This window comes from Mesocricetus auratus, unplaced genomic scaffold (assembly GCF_017639785.1).
Source record: "Mesocricetus auratus isolate SY011 unplaced genomic scaffold, BCM_Maur_2.0 Super-Scaffold_100018, whole genome shotgun sequence".
NCBI lineage: Eukaryota > Metazoa > Chordata > Mammalia > Rodentia > Cricetidae > Mesocricetus > Mesocricetus auratus.
The window spans coordinates 30879198-30899609 of NW_024429199.1; the positions used below are offsets into that span (position 1 = coordinate 30879198).

The 20412-nt window shown below is 38.3% G+C and overlaps 1 protein-coding gene across 1 annotated transcript in view; it reads left to right on the forward strand.

Moving 5' to 3' along the window:
• Vta1 (vesicle trafficking 1) overlaps nt 1–20412 on the forward strand; it is a 48611-nt gene that overhangs the window by 25892 nt on the left and 2307 nt on the right. The window contains exons 5-7 of the mRNA XM_005065856.4: nt 9933–10041; nt 13016–13192; nt 19572–19649. Of these exons, the coding sequence (XP_005065913.1) occupies nt 9933–10041; nt 13016–13192; nt 19572–19649 (364 nt within the window). The remainder of the gene's footprint in view (nt 1–9932; nt 10042–13015; nt 13193–19571; nt 19650–20412) is intronic.

Here is a 20412-nt window from a genome sequence, read left to right on the forward strand (position 1 = left end):
ATGAAAAAAAGAAGCAGAAACAAATTGTTCATCAGAATTCTATCAATACAGCATTCACTTGAAAAAGATGAAAACGAGGCAGGAGAGACAGCTCAGCAGTTAGGAGCACTAGCTGCTCATTCTAAAGTAAAAATGTACAATTTATATGAGACATTTCTTAGCAGTCAGGAGTCATTTCATGGAAAAAAATGGTACAGTTACAAATGTCTGTACCCCATAATAAGATTTTCACATTACATGAAATACTTAGTGTAAAAATTTTTTTAATTTATAATTAGAGTTCGAGATTTTAAAAACATACTCAGTCACTGTTTAAAAAAGAAAAACACAACCCAAAACCAGCAGCTTTAACATCACTAAAATTAACCAAACAAATAAAGACTAGCCCCTGAAATGTTTAGAGTGAAGAGAAACCAGACCTTTCAGACTTTGCTGGGCGAAAATGTTAGATGTTGTAGCTACTTAGTGGAAAGAATTGGCAGGTTTTATAAAATTAAACATACTCCCACCTTTTTTACCCAGCACTTCCTTTTCTGGTACTTACCCAAGAGAAATAAAAACATATGTCTAGAAAAAGAGCTTGCTCATTGGAAATTTACTCATAATAGCCAAAACAACATCTGGAAACAACCCAGATGTCAGCGTCTAAGCAATTGATAAGCAAATTGTGGTGTTACTCAGTATAATACATAATTGACAACTGATGTGGCCTGGAATATGGGTAAATATTGTAGAAATTCTGGTCAAAAGAAGAAGCACATGGTTCACTGTATATTTTGCCTGTATATAATGTATAACTATAGACAAGTTCATTCTAATATGAAAGAGGAAAAAAATACTTCTAAGGTTTTTTTAGTGGGGCAAGGGAAATTAATCTGGAAAGGGCTATAAAGGAATATTTTGGTTAGTTAGAAATTATTTAGGCCAATATCTGTTTATCAAAACAATAATTTATATACTTAACATTTATACATCTCAAATTATATATCAGTTGTATTGCAAAAATCTCAGTACTGAACTCTTTGTAGGTTTATTTGGAGTAAGTTGGTAGTTATAAAGTGACTTACTCTACTCTGGGATTGGGCGGATAGGTAAATATAGAAAGAAGCAGGTTTTCACTGTGGTAGAAACTAAATACCAGAAAAGAAAGAGGTATATTGTATTACAAAATTAGAGGATATTTTATGCTTTTTAATACATTGGTTTATATATACACATTTGTATATATATATATATATGCTATTTTGTGTATATAATTTGCATGTTTTTGTGAATATGTATTTACAGTGTGTATGTAATGTTTGTAAAAAGCACATACAGTCTGGGTCCTATTTCTCCATACCAAGACAAATCTAAAACAATGAAGCACCAGTAGCAGAGAACACCCTGAGTACCTGATTTGATTCTCAATACTAGTCTTTTGTAACAGGATCCAGTAGCTGAATCATAACTCGGGTTAGGAAAGCACTGCATTAGGTTGGACCTTCTTATGCCAGGAAATCATAGTGTGGTTATAATCAAGAGACACAGGAGACACTTTGAAGGGGCCTCATTGTCTATAAAAAGAACAGCTGCCTTTAGGCATGGTGGTACACTCCTATGGTTCTACACTTGGAAAGTTGAGATAGGGAGATTTTAAGTTAGAGGCCAGCCTAAGCTATGTTGAGACCCTGTCTCTGGATGGATGGATGGATGGATGGATGGATGGATGGATGGATGGATGGATGGATGGATGGATAAAAGAGAAGAAAATTTTGAGGATCAGTGCAAATCTGATATCACTGGACAATACCTGTGTTTATAATCAATGGGGCCATGGTGTTAAATAAACTGAGGAAGTGATTAAAGAACAGAGAAGCTCTTTATATCAATAAATCATATTAACTATCTCCCTTCAAATTACTTAATAGCTTCAAAGAGAGAAACAGTAAATTTTTAAGGGAAAACATGGACCTCTTTAACCAGGTTGAAACCTGGCATCACTAGTATTAGAACAAGCCATTCTCCTATTCAATATTAAATAGTCTGTGGCAGTGCTGCTCAAAATATATAATGTGAACCAGGCATGAAGAAACATCCAACAGATCTAATCAATAGACATTTTATAACTACACTAGCAGTTTTTAATGTCAGGGTCAAGAAAAACAGTCTTTGTCAGATTGAAAATAAATAGACATGATTTGTAAATATGACCAAATAATGCATGCTTCTTAGATTAGATCTCTGCCTTGGGAGAAATAATTGCAGAGGACATTACTGGTACAGTTGACACTATATTGTGGCTGTGGAACAGATAGTACTGCTGTGTGTGAATGTTCCTGATCTTGATATCTATTGTTTATGAAATTATCTTCCATCTAAAAAAATTATGATTACAAGATATGTGGAATATCTTTACTAGATAGACTGTATCTACCTATATGTAATATGCTATACACTGTTATTAAAACTTTTCCATAAGTTTAATGAAACTATGTTATTGAATAGCTAACATCCATACCTTGTTTGGACATCTTAACTACTTTGAACATACATACTAATGCTATGATAACAGAGTAGATAAATTCAAATATGTAGATTAAATTTTAATTATTTTTGAAATAAAGTTTTGCTCTCTTTAAAATCTTGTTTTGTAAGATTATGGTTGCTTTGAAAATTATGCAACTATAAAACTTTGGTATAAACCTGTCAGGAAGTATATGTAATAAATAATTACAAGTACTTCAATATATAGTCATTATTATAGCAATTTTATATTGCTTGTTTCTCAAGTATTTCTTACACTATTTCATTGCTCCTGTCACTGTATAGACCATCTATTGTTTGTATAATACATTTTAGGGACCAGAGGTAAATTCCCTATAGATACTAAGAGATTGCTACTCTTTTTTTTTTTAATCATTGCTTTAAAAATGTTCAGAAAGCTGTAATTACCTCTCAGGAATTTTTTTTCAACTTCTATGTATAACTTGAGGATCTTACAGATATCCTTAACACTATCCTCAACCACAGGTCAGAGTGTATATTCAAGTTTAATATACTTGTATTCATTAACAAAAAAAAGTTTATTGCTACATTTCAGTAGCTGTCATTGAGAAATTGAAGGTAGGAATAAGAGTTTGTAAGTAAATTGATTTGAGCAAAACCTTGCTGACAATCAGGCAGCATTTTAGCAAAGGCAATAAGGGGAAACAATCATAGAGATAGTTCAGGAGGAGAGAATTTTATATGGAGAACAATAGAGGATAAGATAAGGGAGAATTCAAGCATAATTGATAAGAATTGTCTTTATGTAAATAGTTATTTCCAAGGTAGTAGGCAATAGGGAAATCAGGCATTAGATTATCAATATGAGAGATATGGCTTGTTCAGACGTGAATTTGCAGCGGAGGTCATGACGGTAAGTAGTTGGATTCTGAATGTGTTTCTGTCATAGCACTGCTAGAAGTTGATAAGAACATTACTGAGAGCTTGGCCAGGAGCAGCTGTTAATGGCGTTGCAACCTGGTGTGGTAGCATAATGTAATCCTAGTACTCAGGAGGCAAAGGCAAGAAGATCATGAGTTCCAGGCTAACTCTGTTTAAATCTAGCCTGGTTAGTGCCTCAAAACAATAGCAAATAACAAAAAAGAGAACTGCCATTCCAACATGTCAGAATTGACATGAGAAGGAACAGACTTAGTGAGCAGGATCAGACAATGGTGCTGAACATTAAGACTCTGTTAGTGTATAGTCGTGGCTCATGGTCAGGTCTGTGAGGCTCATTGTAAGTTTATGACTTTAGGGCTACAAGGAAGTTACTTTTTCTAGTATAAATATATTCCCTAATGAGATTTCCCCCAAATCATCTAATACTTTTTACTAAGTTTTAAAATATGCTGTCCCTCATATATTGCCTGTAAGTAATAAAATTATATGGAGAATGGGGCAGGAGAAGGTTACCAAACCTACAAGTGAAATGTTGAGTTAGATGTGTTAGTCTTGAGGTTTGAAAAAGTGTGAAAAGAAGATATGAATTTAGGAGGTTTTTTTTTGTTTTTTGGTTGTTTAAAGCCAACATGACCAGGTCAACCTTTATGAAAGAAAGTACTTAAATGGTTAGTCCATTATTATGATGGCTAGAAGCATCAGAACACACTTGGTGCTGGAGCTCAGAGTTTTGCATCATGATCCACAGGCAACTCGCACAAACAGAGTGCAAAATTGGGCCTGTGGGCCTTTGAAACTTCAAAGCCCACCCTCAGCTGCACACCTCCAGCAAGGACACAGTTCCTAATCCTTCCAAGCAGTTCATCAACTGGGAACTAAACAAACTTCTGAGTCTCTGGGTGCCATTCATTCTGATTGAAACCATCACCCCGGATCAGAGAATCAAGTTTAAATGGGGAAGAAGGGATATCTAAGAGCTAACTAGTAGATGTCCAGGCCTTGTAACAAGAGTGAGCCAATAGAAAGGACTGATTGCGATGTCATCAAGGTAAGAAGAAAATCAGGAGACCTGGAGAGCCAGTAAACCAAATACACAAATGGAGACTGAAGCAATGGAGTGGTACAAAAAGGTCTCAGGGTCCAGAAAGTGTACAAATAGTAGAAAGTGGACCTAATATAAGATGCATAGAGAAGTTTCAGAAATATCACGATGACAGCAGCTAGAGTGAGAAATGATGATATTTGAATCTAGGTTCAGAACAAAAAGTCAAGGAAGAAGAACTAAAGGTCACTGGGGCTGTCCCCAAAATGAAGTCTGTGTGTGCCAGAAACTGGTTATATTGGCTTTCCAAGTCCACAAATTTGTGGCAAACTTGTTTTTTGTTTCTAATTAAATCTCCTTTCATTCCTGTGCGCACTTAGTTTGAGAACACCTGATCCAGCTTTGTGTTTTCCTACCAGTCACTCCGTGACCTATTGCAGGTGATGAATTGAGAAATCAGTGGAAATCTTCGTATCCGCTGCTGACTCTACTAGCTGAGATTTGCCATTGTCAGTGATTTTCATCAGTTCAGTTACAAAACAGGAACTTGGGGACAAGAACAAAAGTAAAAGCTCCTTTTACAATTCCTGTTTCCCAGAAAGGATGTCTTAATCAGCTAAAGGGGGTGAATGAATTTTACAAATATTGACATCTTGAAATTTTCCTCTTAAAATACTGTGCATCAGCAAACATTCTTTATTTTTACAACAGCATTCAGATGTCCATTAACTCAACTTGAAACTGTCAGAAGTTTCTCTTATATATTATTCGTGGCAGGGTTTTGGAAAATGGGGACTAAAAGCAAATTTGTCTTTTTTATTTGCTATTGGAATTTTTTTCATATGTTTACTAATATAAACCCTCTTTAACTTAAACTAATATTTTCTTAAACTTTTACATACTTAGTAAAGGTGCCAAGAATGCTTTAAACTTCTCACAATATGAAACTAGGAGAGAATCTTATACAGTCATAATACAACTCTTCCACAAACTCCACAGACAAGGTTAACTCATATAAAGATAAAGTTCATTTGTTTGCAGCAGTATCCTCTTTGCTAGATACATCCTAAATACATATATTTCCATCTGAATCACAAGTTGTAGCTTCCCAAAGCTTTCCTAAATAGTGTGCCTGCTTTTATTACTAAAACATCATGACCATCAACAGCTCTGTAATGATGAGATAATGGACCCGAAGGGGAAAAGCTGAAGAAGTAATGTCTTACTGCTGTGGTTTGAATAAGTTCTCTCCAAACATCCAGGTGGTAGATACTTACTTTTTTGGACCCAGTACATGGAAACAGTAGGACCTCATAGAAATCTTTTAGGCTGTTGAAAATCTGCCACCATGGATATTGTGGAACCCCGGGCTTTTTCTCTTATTTCTTGGTAGTAAAGCAAGAAGCTAAAGCAGAACCTGGATGAAAGGGCTCACATTTAGAGATGGCAGATACTGGCTGGCCTCATGTTGGACTGTAGGTAATGTTTGTGCTGTCTCCTTCATCCTGTCTCCCTCAGCAGTTAGTGTAGTGCCTTCCTTGAGAAAATTAAAAATAATTATTAACGTCCTGCAAGCCAGGGGGCCTGTTTGGGAGTAAATATTTGAGCTGGATCTTGAAGAAGAGACATTTGACCACAAGATGATCATGGTAGGGAAGGGAGAATAGCATACAGGAAATGGCATGGCTGAGGCTGAAGCAGAAACATAAATGTGGAAGGTTTAAATTCCAGACTAAATGTCTCTGAGTCTTAGAGGAAGTAAAATGTAACTTGCTTGCATATCAGATTGATTATAGAGGACCAGGAGGAAAGTGCATAGAAGTTGTTGGCTGAAATTTTAATCTTGCTTTGGATTTCTCTCACCCAACTCACCTGTCAACTACTTACCGTAGCAGATTGATTTTCCATTCATCTTAACTCTTTTTGCTTCCACCTTTCTGGCAGCATAGACTTTCTTTCTCCCCAGCCTGGTCTTGCCCTTCTCTCCAACTTTTCATGTCATGCTTGTCTGGAAAGACCAAACAGAAATATTTCTGCTCCCAGGGATCTTTGCGCATACTGTTTTTCTTTCTGGGTCTGTGGTGGTTTGGAAGAAAATGGCCACCAAAGGGAGTGGCACTTTTAGAAGGTGGCTTGTTGAAGTAGGTGTGGTCTTGTTGGAAAAAGTACCTCACTGTGGATACAGGCTTTGAGGTCACTTTTGCTCAAGCTTCCCTCAGTGTGATAGTCAGTTGACTTCCTGTTGCCTGCAAGATGTAGCAGTCTCCACTCCAGCCCCATGTCTGTCTGCATGCTACCGTGCTCCCCGTCATGATCATAATGGGCTGAGCTTTTGAAACTGTAAGCGAGCCCCACAGCTAAATGTTTTCCTTTGTAAGAATTGCTGTGGTCATGGCATCTCTTCACAGCAATAAAGACCCTAAGACAGAAGTATTCAAACACCACAAGAAACAAGCTCAATGTTTTCGACTTGTTGTAGCTAAAGTTATATGCTTTCTGTGTTTATGGCTGGATGATTAGTTCCAGGGGCAGATGGAACACATGGCTTACTTTATATCTCTTTGCTTGCTAATTTAAAGTCTTAGTCCCAAATGTTTATTATCAAAAATACCCATGGTAATTACATATATTTGAAATAGGCTCAATCCTAAAAATTCTTAAGTTAGATAAATTAGTGTTTGTATGCCATCAGTCCTGGTTTGCATGGGATTTTGAAAACATAAAGCTAATGGAAACTCAGTGCCTTGGCATTTTTGTTTTGTTCTGTTTTTATTAAAAACTGAAAAAGAAGGGAAGGAACAGCAACCCATATGCTAATGATGTTTGTGCGGTCAGAAACTGCGAGTCTGGTGTGGTGGCTCATGCTATAATCCTAGCACTTGGGAGGCTGAAGCAAGATAAGTGCCACAATTGTAAAACTAGCCCAGATTATAAAGCAGTCGCTAGCCTGGACCACCTAGCCTAGGCCTTGGAATGATACCCTGTTTCAAAAGTCCCCTGCTCCCAAAAAGTTCAACAGTCAAACTTTGGAAATTTCACATTGTACTATATAACTATGTAATCAGTTCAGTTAAACTTTCTAACCTGAATAATGTATACATTGCCAAGCAACTCTACTACATTATTGGAGAACATGATAATCTCTGTTAGCACACATTCATCAGATGGGAGATATTGTTAAGCGGCTAGTGTGTGCTAGAACAAAACCAGATACATGGTTCAGAGGGCAGACAGTAGACTCCCTTCAGTGATGTCAGTATAGGCAAGGAAATGTTTTATAAATATAAATATGTAATTAATTATAAATTATGGCAAATATTGTTAAAAATAAGTTCCTTCGTTTTAGATTGGATAGGTCAGGAAAACCTTTGTGATGAGTTAGTATTTGATGCACCCCATAAGGAATGAGTAGAGGTAAATAAATTAGAAATAAGAAAAAGTAAAAACAGCCAGTGATAGCAGCATATGTGGGCCTGGCCATGTTTAGAGACAGAAACTATCCAGAAAGCTACATGATAGAGTGCAGTGGATAGGAAGACTGAGAAGCCTGGACAGTTATGAGCCAAGCTGACCAAGTGGCTGGGGAAGCCACTGCAAAGATTGATATGAATGGGTTTATATTTTAGAAGAGTTAGCTGAGTTCTGGACAAGGAAAATAGAGGAAGGTAGGTTAAAAATATAGATATAAAATATTTTATATAATATAAAAATACTAGTGGATTTAGGGGAGTCTTAGAATATGAAGATAAAGAACTTTATATTTTCCAAAAGTAAAATCAGGTGAATTAGGTGGAAGAGGCCTGAGATAAGGTAGAGGTGCTAAAAATGACTCCCAACGATACCTGTCACCAGTGGATGAAGTTAACTGGGAGGAGGGGACCCTGGGGAGAATCAGGAAAGCAGTTTGGGGAAGATTCATTTTAGTTGTATATGTGACTTCATAGTGGAAATAACCACAGTATCAAATATTTATTAGAAGCAAACAGACTAATTCATACATTTCGGGTTAATAAAGAAGCCGCATAAGTTAATATGTAGACACAAACAAGTTCAATAACTGCTGTCCTGATGCTTGTAGGAAATGCATAAGTAGTAGAGAAAGGAAGCTATGAGGTAACAAATGGTACCTGATAACAGATGCTAAAGACATGTGAAGCTGGGAATGCAGGGTGAGCACAGTGGGAGAGCAGGGGAGAGATGGTGTGTTTATGGATCTGCATGAGTGCATCATCTGGAGGAGCTGCCGCCAGCTCAGACACACTGCCAAATAAAGGGAACCCCAGTGTTCCAAAGCCCCATTTTCAAAAAGTTAGCAAGAATGGGTTTCTGTAAATTTGCTAATACTGTGGAAAAACAGGTGATGTTTTAAAGTCCTCTGTGAGTCACCCAGACTGTCCTCTAGTTTACAGTCTTTGCTAGAATAGGAACGAACCTTCAGGCTATTTGGAGGTTGAGTAGGGGCCTAGGTAGTAGCAAAAAGGGAGGAAGGAGAATAAAAGAGTCCCAAAATGGGACTGACGGTTTCACAAGCAGAAATGGTCCAGGGCTTAATATACTGCTGTCAGGTTTGACCAGGGGAGGTTACAAATGTCTGCTGGGCTTGCCTAAGAGAATTAGGTTATTGGCGACATTAGCAAGCGAGGCTCCTCTTTGATAAGGTACAGACCCATGCCACTAAAGAGGTGGGTACATTCAAATTGTCTGACTTAGTGTGTGACAAGAGTGAACCAAAAAGAAATAAAGCAAGCACACATGCCAGTGAGCTGAACAGGAAAATCAAGAAGACTTTAAGTGTGGGCAGTTGTTTGGAAAATTTGTTAAAGAAATGGTTGCAGTCAAACCTGAAGGAGGGAAAAAATGGGAACCAGGCCTTGGAGCTGAAACAGGAGAGAGAGAATTCCAGGCTCCTTAGCAAGTGGTGTTTCATTTCCTCCTTAGACAAGTCCTGCAGACACCCTCCCCCCCAACCCCTACTGCCCTTGAGAACTGAGGTGATCAGATCCAGCACTTAGGTAGCATATGACAATTTAGGAGTTAAAATTAACCATATATCACTTTTGTCATCTTAGTTTTATTTTATTTTTGTGGAGACATATAGATATGGATATAGATATACATATCTTTACAAAAACAAGCTATCTGTTGTCATTGTCTCTTATATTTTAGCTTAAAATTCTGCTTAACCTATTTCTCTAGGAACCCACGAATTAGAATTTTGCTGGACATACAAACAATTCCCTTGCAGCCTTTTTCTGTGATATGATGCCATGGTGTTCTAATGAAAAGACCATCGCATGGAGTCTTCCAGGCCCTGACCACTGGGAGAATCAGCAGTGGAATGTAGGCATGGTCTGCACACACAAATAGAGACTTCATCTCAGGAATATGACTTAGCGTGCATTAGTACTTCTCATTTTTATTTTGCCGTGGCCTGATGGTGCTGCAAATATATTCCCTTTAGAATGTGAAACACAGGAAGTATGCAAGGTGGAAGGCAGCATATATCCACAACTGCTTGAAGAATGGGGAGACTCCTCAAGCAGGCCCCGTTGGAATAGAAGAGGATAACGGTATGTATGTAGTAATCCTATGTAGAGATGTTTCAGTAGAACCTTGAGTTTTCAGAAGACTTAAAAGTTTTCAGAAGGTACTGACAATTTTTTCATCTACAGTGATTACAAAGCCAGGAGCTTGGGGACATTTAAGGTTAAGGCTTTTCATGTGCTGTGTCTCCATGTCAGCTAAGTGTCTTCACTGTCTCCTATATCTGCCCAAACCTGATCTCTGCATAGAAAAGACAGTCCACTCACAGTGTGACTTAGAAGTGTTCCCAAGCCCCAATAGATATTGTATTAGTGCTGTGATGATTTTGTGTTGTTTTCTTGTTTAAGTATTCTATATTAGCAGGGGACAGAGTAATACTTTACATGGCTCCAAAAATTACATATCATACAAAAGTGGGAAATGAATTTCTAATTCCATATACTCATTTCCTAGACCCTACCAAAACTCATAATAAATACCTTAGTTTTGTCTGTCTTTAGAGAGACTATTTTTATAAATTTTCAAGCAAATAGAAAAATGGATGGATGGATGGATGGATGGACAGACGGACGGACAGACGGATGGATGGATTTTCATATATAGTGTCTTTTTTCCACGCAATTTATAATACAGTGTTTTGCACTTGACTTGTAAAAGGAAATCTTTGTACAGAATTTTGACATTATTACATAATAAGTAGGTTTATAGAATTTAATCATCTGCATTGTACTAGCAGATCTGAAGATCTGCACCAAGGATGTGTGATTCACAAGTGTATACTACCTGATCTTTTAGGGAAGCTTAATGATTCCTGCCATAAATAATCATCTCCACAGATGCCCCAAATCATCTAATAAAGTGCAAGGATTAGCTGAATTTTTCTCAGTTCAGAGAAAATGGTATATTGACTATTTGTCTAATGCTTTTTTTTTTTTAAAGATTAAAACTTTTTTTCCTTTCTTTTTCTTCCATATTAAGTACTGGTCAGATAAAATAACAAGGATTTCATATTTTTCATGATTAAACTTCACAGGGTTTGACTCAGAAACACCAGAAAATATATTTACACTACAAGTCATAACCGTAGCAAAATTATAGTTATGAAATAGCAATGGAAATAATTGTGTGGTTGGGAGCTGTATTAAAGGGTGGCAGCATTAGGAAGATTGAGAAACACTGCCCTAGAGACAGACAAAAGGACTGTATGTTTGTAAGAACCTTACAATTGCCTAAAATCTAGAAATAGCCCAAATAGCACTAGTTTTTTTAAACATATTAGCTATGGAACTTCCTTGCAGTTGAATACCACTGCTTTCTTAGCTTTCATTAGTTGCTTTCTTTGACAGTTTTATACATGTACATAATGTGTCCTGATGCTTTGTCACTGCCCATACTCTCAAACACCCCAGATTCCTTTTGCCTTCCTTTCTCTCTACAAATCCCTTCCCACAATGGTCTTTTTTTTTGTTTTGTGACTGGCTAATTTTAACAAGGGTCATCTGTGTGTCCATGGACTTGGAACTAATCATTAGGACCTGGTCAGCTCATCAGTTAGAATGTGTCTTCTCCTGGAACCTATCTATCAGCAATCCATCATTCAGCAGGAAAGTGCAGAGCCATGGGAGCCCCTTCCCCACCCATGTTTGACTGTTGACAGGCCCAGTCATGTACAGGCCCATTATTGGTAGCCCTGATGCTGTGAGATCGAGATTGCGTTAGCTATGTCATTCTCAGAATTTAACGTTTACCAGAACTTCTCCATATTTTCCTGGTGCTACATTCTTTTCTCCTCCTCTTCATGACATTCCCTGAGTTTTGGGGGTGTCATATAAGTGCCCTGTTTGGACCAGCCACTCAACTCTCACATTGAGTAGCAATGAGTCTCTTATATTCACCACTATTCATTTCGAGGAGAACCATCTTTGAGCTAGGCTGAGAGTAGTGTTTTCTTTGGGTATCTCTAGTTTCATTTCTGTTGCTTTGACCAAAAACAACTGAGGGTAGGAAAAGTTTCATTTCCATGATGGCCAGTCATTGAGAAAATCAGGGCAGGAACTCAACAGGGGCTTGGAAGCAGAAACCATGGAAGAACACTGCTTGCAAGGTTGCTTGGAAATGTGTACTTTGCTTGCTTTTTCATATAGCCCAGGACCCCTTACCCAAGAAACAATACTGCCCACAGTGGGCTGGACTCTCCTACATAAAAAATAATCATGGCAATCCCTGCTAGACATGCTCAAAAGCCAACCTAATCTGAGAAAACCTTCAATTGAGACTCTTCTCAAGTGACTAAGCTATTACCAAGTTGGCAGTAAAGGCTAACTAAGACAGAGCTAAATATAGATGTTTAGAAGGAGGCCTAGTACCATTACAGTTAAGTTCATCAGCAGTAATAAGTTCTCCCCAGGGCCTGAGTTATCTGAGCACATAATAGTTATTTCTTTAAAACAAACTTCAAGTGAATAATAAGGACATTTTGACAAAATAGGTCACACTTGTATTGTCCAAAATGTACTGTTTTTTGATAGTTGTCTTTTATTCAAGCTTTGTGTAGCCCATTAAATGATTATGCTATTACTATTGATAAAAGATTAATAAAAATTAAAAATGAAATTTCACATTTAGGTACCTATTTCATAATAGGTGTTTGGAGAAAAGTGGACTCTGGGACTTTGGATTAGAAAAGCAGTTGAATGATTTAAGTGGGGCTTGATGGGCCATACGAGTAGGAACACAGAAGACAGTGGTCTGACAGTGATTTGAACTGTGTAGACCTGGTGGGTAACATCTTAAAGAAATGCTATTCATTGTGAGTCAAAAACTTTTTAAGAAAGTAAAAACATATATAACAATGGCTTCAAGAAACAGGAGGCTTATGAGATGCATTAGGTGGAATTGTATTTGTAGATTCTACTTGTCATGTGAATAGAAGAAAATAAAAATACTTATCAATTGTAATTCACAATGCCTGCTTCAACATTGTACATTTATTATATACAGACGTTGAAGAAACTGAAGATGTTGGTGCCACTTCTCTGCCCACTCAGCCACCTCAGCCATCATCATCTTCAGCATATGACCCAAGCAACTTGGCACCAGGCAGCTACAGTGGGATACAGATTCCTCCAGGTGCACATGCTCCAGCTAACACACCTGCAGAAGTGCCGCACAGCACAGGTATGACTCAGTACCGTGTCCCCATTTTCATACAAACTGCATAGTTCTGAAGCTGGACATTGCTCAGTGGGTAAGAGCAAGCTGCACAAACATGAGGACCTTAGTTCAGATCCCAACACCCACAGGAAAAGTTGGCCATGGCCTCATACGCAGCTATACCCCCAACATTAAGGAGTGCAGAGGCAAGAGGATTTCTGGGCTTGCTGGCGAATAGCTTAGTTCCAGTTGTTTCTAAGAGACACTATCTTAAGGGAGGCAGAGAGTAATAGAGCAGAGGATGCCCAGTGTCTTCCTGTGACTTCAACACACCCATGCGTATACCACACACACACACACACCACACTCAGGCACCACACATATATAGGCACCATGCACTTGCATCACACACTCACACATGCATATGCCTTACACACAACACATACACACCACACACAGTCATGCATGCACATACACCACACTTAAGCATACACACACAAAAGGTTTTCAGAAATAAGAACAACACTATATTTGGTCCACAATGATGTTATTTGATCCTTAAATTCTGTTTTACTACGGGGCAGTGGTGGCTCACGACTTTAATCCCAGCACTCGGAAGGCAGAGGCAGGCAGATATCTGTGAGTTCAAGGCCAGCCTGGTCAACAGAGTAAGTGCCAGGTCAGGCTCCAAAGCTACGCAGAGAAACCCTGTCTTGAAAAACCAGGAAAAAAAATCTGTTTCACTTTTGTTTTAGTATTTATTACGGTCTACATTTCAGGCAGTGACAGGAGCTTACATGTAATTAATTCTGTTTACTTCTTATGTTACTAATGTTTTGTGTACATTATAGAAATGGCTCTTTCCCTTTTGTCTTCTTCCCTATCTGTCCCCTCCACTGTAGCTTGAGGATAATTCTGTGATTCTGTGATTCTGCGATACCAGTTTCTCACTGGGTTGGTTAGTCAGGATCGCTCTGTGGCAGCAAGGTTAGGATGCTGCCTCTGCTCTGCATGGTCCTATTGATACAGATGATGGAGAGTAGGCCTGGAGGTAAAGCATCTCAGAGACAGTAGAATCACAGGTGAACATAACAAAAATATGACTTACAGATGGCAAGAGGCAATCTCTGCTATCCTTGACTTAATCAATGCATTATATGGAACAAAACTCATGTCCTCTAATGTCAGTATCAGTAGATGAAGACGCTTGCACGTAGCTGCAGGCACTCTTCCATTTACTCGTATTTCTGACAAAACATCTGCCTTACTTCCAAAGAGAGAGCCATTTACAACTAATATTTAAGTTTTCGTATAATTTGAGTTTGTTGGTTTTTTCCTTAAAAATTGTTTGCGAACTTTTGCTTTTATCTCAGCACCAGAATAACCTGTGGTATTAATTTTACAGTATCTCTCCAGTTTTAATTACTGGAATGAGAGTCCAGCTAAGAGCCCTGCTGTGTATTGTTTCTGTGACACTGTACCCTTACTTCATGGGCTTCCATATGTCAACCTTATTTTGCCCATACCACTTAGGGCATCATGCAGGGGTTTCACAATAGTTAAAATGTATTTTCACCATTGAAATAGCAATTATATCTTACTTCCTACTTTAAAACACTATGTTTTCTGTTTACATTGCTAATACATTGCCTTTATTATTGCTGAAATTGATTATTGTGTCACTGGTCTCTCTTATGTCATCATTTAGTATAGTTCACCTGGCTTTCCAGGCTTTACTGTATGTGTCATGATGTAGCTATTGCAGCCAATGTGAATTTGTTTTGTACATACAGTTCATGAAACAAACACTGTCACTGTTTTAAATGTTTTATAGTCTTTATAAACATCATTTCTAGAGTACTTAAACAAAACCAGCTAGCCCAGTGTATCTGCCACAGGTAACTACTGCTCGGGATGTACCTGAAAGAGTAAACACTGGCATTCTTACAGAATAAGCATGTCATGCATTTGGGGGCAGATCACAATATATGTTTTTAACTACTAAACCGTAAACTTGCCATAACTCAACTGGCATCGACTTCTCTCACCCTATGTTTTTCTACCTGTTCCTCGTGTTTATTTTAATTATTAACAGAGGAAAAAGAATAGAATGACTAGTACTTAGCCATAGTATAAAAATAAGCACTCTACAAATTAGTTTCTTTTCCTTTTCTTTTTTCATCTTCCTTCCTTCTCTGTGCCAAAGACATGGGACTTTCAATAGCAAGTAAAAATTCAAAATCGTTTTGTGAATCAAGACAAATATCCTGCATCAGTATAGGGTATGCAGAAAGATTGCCTGAAAGGTACTACTGGAGAAACAGATCTAGTTACCTCCTCTCTACCCTCTTCTCTATTCATCAGAGGAAGGAATAAAAGTAAAACTTCTGAGACGCATGCCCAGTGAAGAATGAGGATTTGAATTCAAGACTCTGGCTTCATTTAGTTAGCTAATTGCTGCTGCCTTTCTGTGATCCGAGGTAGATGGGGGTCTAAAATCTTCAAACCCAAAGTTGTTCTCTCATTGACATGCATGCATTTAGTTCTTACGTTTAGGTGCTGGGTCTCCTCTTAGCTCCAGGTTGTTTGCTCAGTCCATAGCTGTCAAATCAAAGAAAGCAATAACATTTTTCATTTACAAACATAACAGATGTTTCCCCTCTTGCTCACTTTAAGAGTGATTTACCTTCTCTCATGTAAAGTCCAGGATGCACTTTTATCGAAGGGAAATCCTTCAGATAGCTGAAAAGAATAGTATGTACTCATTTACAAGTTTTAGTTCTTCCACAAAAAAGCATTGGGTGCAAGGAGGGCAGGAATAGTGGTTGCTTAGCAGTGTTTGCTTCTGTGCCTGAGTCACTGAGCAGATGATACCTGGAGACACTATAATGTCCACTTTATTCTTGCAGTCTGTATTACAGAAGGCCTTAGCAGAAAATCAGACTAGATAAATGTGACAGAGTTGTACTATTGCTGCTAACATTTTGGTTTGGGGTTTTGGAGTTTTGTTTTTTTTTTTTTTTTTTTTTTTTGAGACAGGGTCTCGCTGTGTAGCTCTGTCTTACCTGGAGCTCTCTATGTAGATAAGCTGGCCTTTAACTCACATAGCTCCTCCTGCTTCTGTCTCAGGAGTACTGGGATTAAAGGTGCTCCACCACACCCAGCAGTGCTCGCCCTTGTGCCTCTCACCTAATGGACTGCAAGCCTGAGCTCTGTGAGGGAGGGAGAAGTCATGCCCTTGGGTTCTGTGAGGTGTCATTTGCTTGTTGACATCCTGGCCTGTGTTTCCTTCAGTACCATTTCCGCTGGATACATGGAGGATCTATTGCATCTGGTTTCCTGCTTTCTATTCTTCATAGGTTAGAGAAGCTGTGTCCTCCTCCCTTTTCAGGGCCTCTAAACCCCACTGCATTTCAGGGCTCTGTTTAAATTTGGAGAGTCAGTCTTCTTTAGCTTCTTAACCAACTCTCATGTCTCCCTTCTCGGTTTTGTACCATTTAGTCTGTAGAACAAGTTCACATTTAACTAAAAATGTTATAGTATTCTTGAACATGTATGGATACCTTCTAATGTATTGCCTAAGTGTAACTCAGAAGTTACTTTCTGACATAATGCTTGCATTTTATTGAGTAACAGAAAAGAATAAGTGCTCAAGCTCACTGCTTTCCTCCAGGAGTGGATTTTAAAAAGATCACCTCACCCCAGCACATTGCAGTCTAAAAGTTGCAACCATTGTGCAGATTGTCCAGAGGGACCTATCCAACTCCAAAACAGAGAAAAAAAGTAGCAGATTAGAGCACCCAGTGAATAAATAGTAACCTAAAAACCATTACCAATTTACCAGGTATTTTTGAGTTTACGTCAGTCCATTATTTAGTTTCGGCAAAAGGGCAGATGCCTCTGTGCTTCAGGACAGACAGGAAGAGACATGGTCAGACTATACCGCCTCAGGCCTGAGCAGCTGAATGACTGAGGAAATTTAGGAAGAGTCACACGCCTTTTGAAATATCATTCACATGAAGTAATCCTGCATAACTAAGTAGTCCAAATCCTACTGTGTTCTTAATGCAGCCTGTCACACATAGTTATTTGAAAGTTATCACGATGCTGGCTAGAAAAGTGCCCTTCCATGAAGGAGGTGGCTGAAAGGTTTAATCTGGGGAAGAGTGTGAGTTCCTTGGGAGGAATGGTGTCGCCTGCTTAGAGGAGGTGTGGATGCCGTTTGCACTAAGATATGGCTGCTGTAAAGCACTAGTTTTGACAAACAGCCTCTCCAATCCTCTAACTTTCTAATATTCTTTTTTAATTGTGGTTTTGTTTTGTTTTGTTTGTGAGGCGAAGTTTCATTGTGTAACCCTGGCTGGTCTGGTACTCAAAGAGATCTGCCTGCCTCTGCCTCTCAAGTGCTGGGATTAAAGGCATGTGCCACCATGTTCATATGTGCCTTTAAATATTCGTGGGGAAAAAATAGGTCACATGTTAGTAGCTTAATATGCTTTGTTAGCACTCATGAATATTTAGCAAAAGATCACTTGTTCCCCGTAACCCTACTGGGACACCCCTTGGGGGAGGGGGAGAGAAGACACAGCACCAATGACTCAGGCGCCGGGAGTCAGTGAGTAGCAGAGCAGAGCGTGCTGCAGACTCGTTTGTTCAGGAAGTTAGGCTGCCTTTATACCCCTCCCAAGGCCCCATTGCTTAGGAGCTGATGCCTTATGTTGTTTTCCCATTGGTATCTCCGGGTCAGATGTCTCTTCGGGTCAGGTGCCCCTCTGGCGCATCTCTGGGAGTTGAGGCAGGCTCGTCAACTTCGCTCAGGGAGGAAGTGACTGCTGTGCATGTGCATGCAGTTGCACATGCGGGGCTGGCCTGGGCACTGGGGACAGGGCAACTGCCGTTTAGGTAGGCAGGCCGCAGTTTCTGCTACAGTCACTGAATTGTTCAGCATAGATTTCATATATCTCCTGGCTTTCCAGTGATAAGTACATTCACTGTAGTACTGTTGTGTAGTAGCAAAAGGTGTAAAAACATGAGTTTGTCAGTAATGAGTTGTTTTGTGAATCATAATCCATGCATTAAAAAGGAACATTGTAAGGCCATTAAAAAGATAGCAAGGATTATATGTAAATATGTAATAATCTGGAATTATAGCTGCTAAGCCATCTGAGCTGCAGAGCACACAGAACAGTATACTATGCAGAACTAATTACCATTTGCAAGACACATGCCTTTTCAGAGAGCACTTGGCTTCTGGAGGTAATTAGCTTGTCTGCATTTGCTTTTCCTACGGATTGAATCATTGTGGGAGTATAGTGCTAGTCACTCATTCAGGATGACAGTGTTGAAAATTTTTAACAGGAAGTCAAGCTAATAATCCATTTACCTATAAGAAATACCATCTTAAAAACATTAAGTGGGGTGTCCAATTTCACAGAACTGTACTCTTCTGCCAACTTAAAGTAAATCATATGTCTCACTTTGACCTCAAGGGTACTTACTAGGCCAATAGATTAAAAGGTGAGAAGGGAGTCTCTTCCTTTAAAGACACATGGCAAGCTTTAAGAAGCAATGTGACCACTTGGTCATATATATAAGTAATATGATATGGGATGAGCAGGTCACTGTTATATGTTTATACATATATAATATGTATATTATATACATATATAATATATAACAATAATTATAGAAAAGAGGTATTAAATTTGAGAGAGAGCAAGGGGGAACATAAGAATGGTTATAGGGAAGAAAAAGAAGAGAGAAATAGAGTAATTTTTTCTCTTTTTTTATTTTTTTATTTTTAAATTTAAATTAGAAACAAGATTGCTTCACATGTCAATTCCAGGTCCCTCTCCCTTTCCCTCCCCTCCTCCTGTGTCCTCCCACCAACCCCCCCAATATCCCCTCATTTCCCCAGGGAGGGTGAGGCCCTCCATGTAGGTGTCCATAGTCTATCTTTTCATCCAGGGCAGGGCCTAGACCCTCCCCCAAGAGTCCAGGGCGAGAATGCATCTCTCATTGTTGGATGGGTGCCCTATCCCAAGTAATGATTTTTTAATTTCCAAGAATTAAAAAAAAAACAATTTGAAGCATTAATCATGAACAATAATTATAGAAAAGAGGTATTAAATTTGAGAGAGAGCAAGGGGGTACATAAGAGTCATCAGAGGGATGAAAAAGCAGGGGAAATGGAGTAATTATTTTTTAATTTCCAAGACTTAAAAAAAACTTTGAAGCACTAATCATGAAGGTTAACACTCACATTTTCTTGCATGTTTTCTGTTCCTGCATCAGAATGAAGAAAATGTTGAAACAGTGAAGTAATTGTCAACCCTTGACTTCTTTCCTAATACTTTATTAGGGGATGAAGCACCTTTTGCATATCTCTGGTTTTGATTCACAGGTGTAACGAGCAATGCCGTGCAACCTAGTCCACAGACTGTCCCAGCCATCGATCCTGACATGTATACAACTTCCCAGGGTGAGTCATCTGGCTTTCTGTAGGCTGCATTATGCTTCTCTGTACTTGGGGTGGTGCAGGAGGGGTTATGAGAAAATGCCTCTTAATTTTGCTTGAACATAGAACTCCTCTAAAAATTGGTCTATTTTCAGGAAAGCAATGCATATTTCTATTTCTTTACTGACTCCTCATGCCATCACCATGAGGTGCTTTCTCACCTTTGCTTAGAGGAAAAAAGCTTTTACTTGGCACAGTAACACTGTTTTTATGATACTGACTACAAGATTAGGTACCCTGAAATTAAACTGTCTCCTTTCTTGTTTCTTCTACCATCTCTATTGAAATTTTATGTGATAATTTTCAGGAAACCTAAGTAGGTGACAGATTTTATTTTTAATTCATATTAAAAGTTAAGTTCTTATATTTCACTATGGGTGACTTAATTATATTACAAAAGTAATTATTTTGCATGGCTTGATTAAGTTCTTTAAGTTGTTGGAAATAAGCCTAACATCTCTATATGTCTAGAAATTACATTTTGAATATGAATCTACATGTTAATTTTTATCATCTAGTTACTGTCTTTTATAAATGAGTTAATGAATGTCTTATGGGTGTCAATAAGCTTTATATGTCTTTTTTCGGTAGTAATAGTTTATTTACACTTTATTAATATTGAGATAACTTCATAAAAAGCTAAAATGTACTTTAAAATAGTTTCATTCTTGGTAAGTTTATAAAAATAAAAATTAAGTTTATAAAAATAAAATGTCAGCTTGGCTAT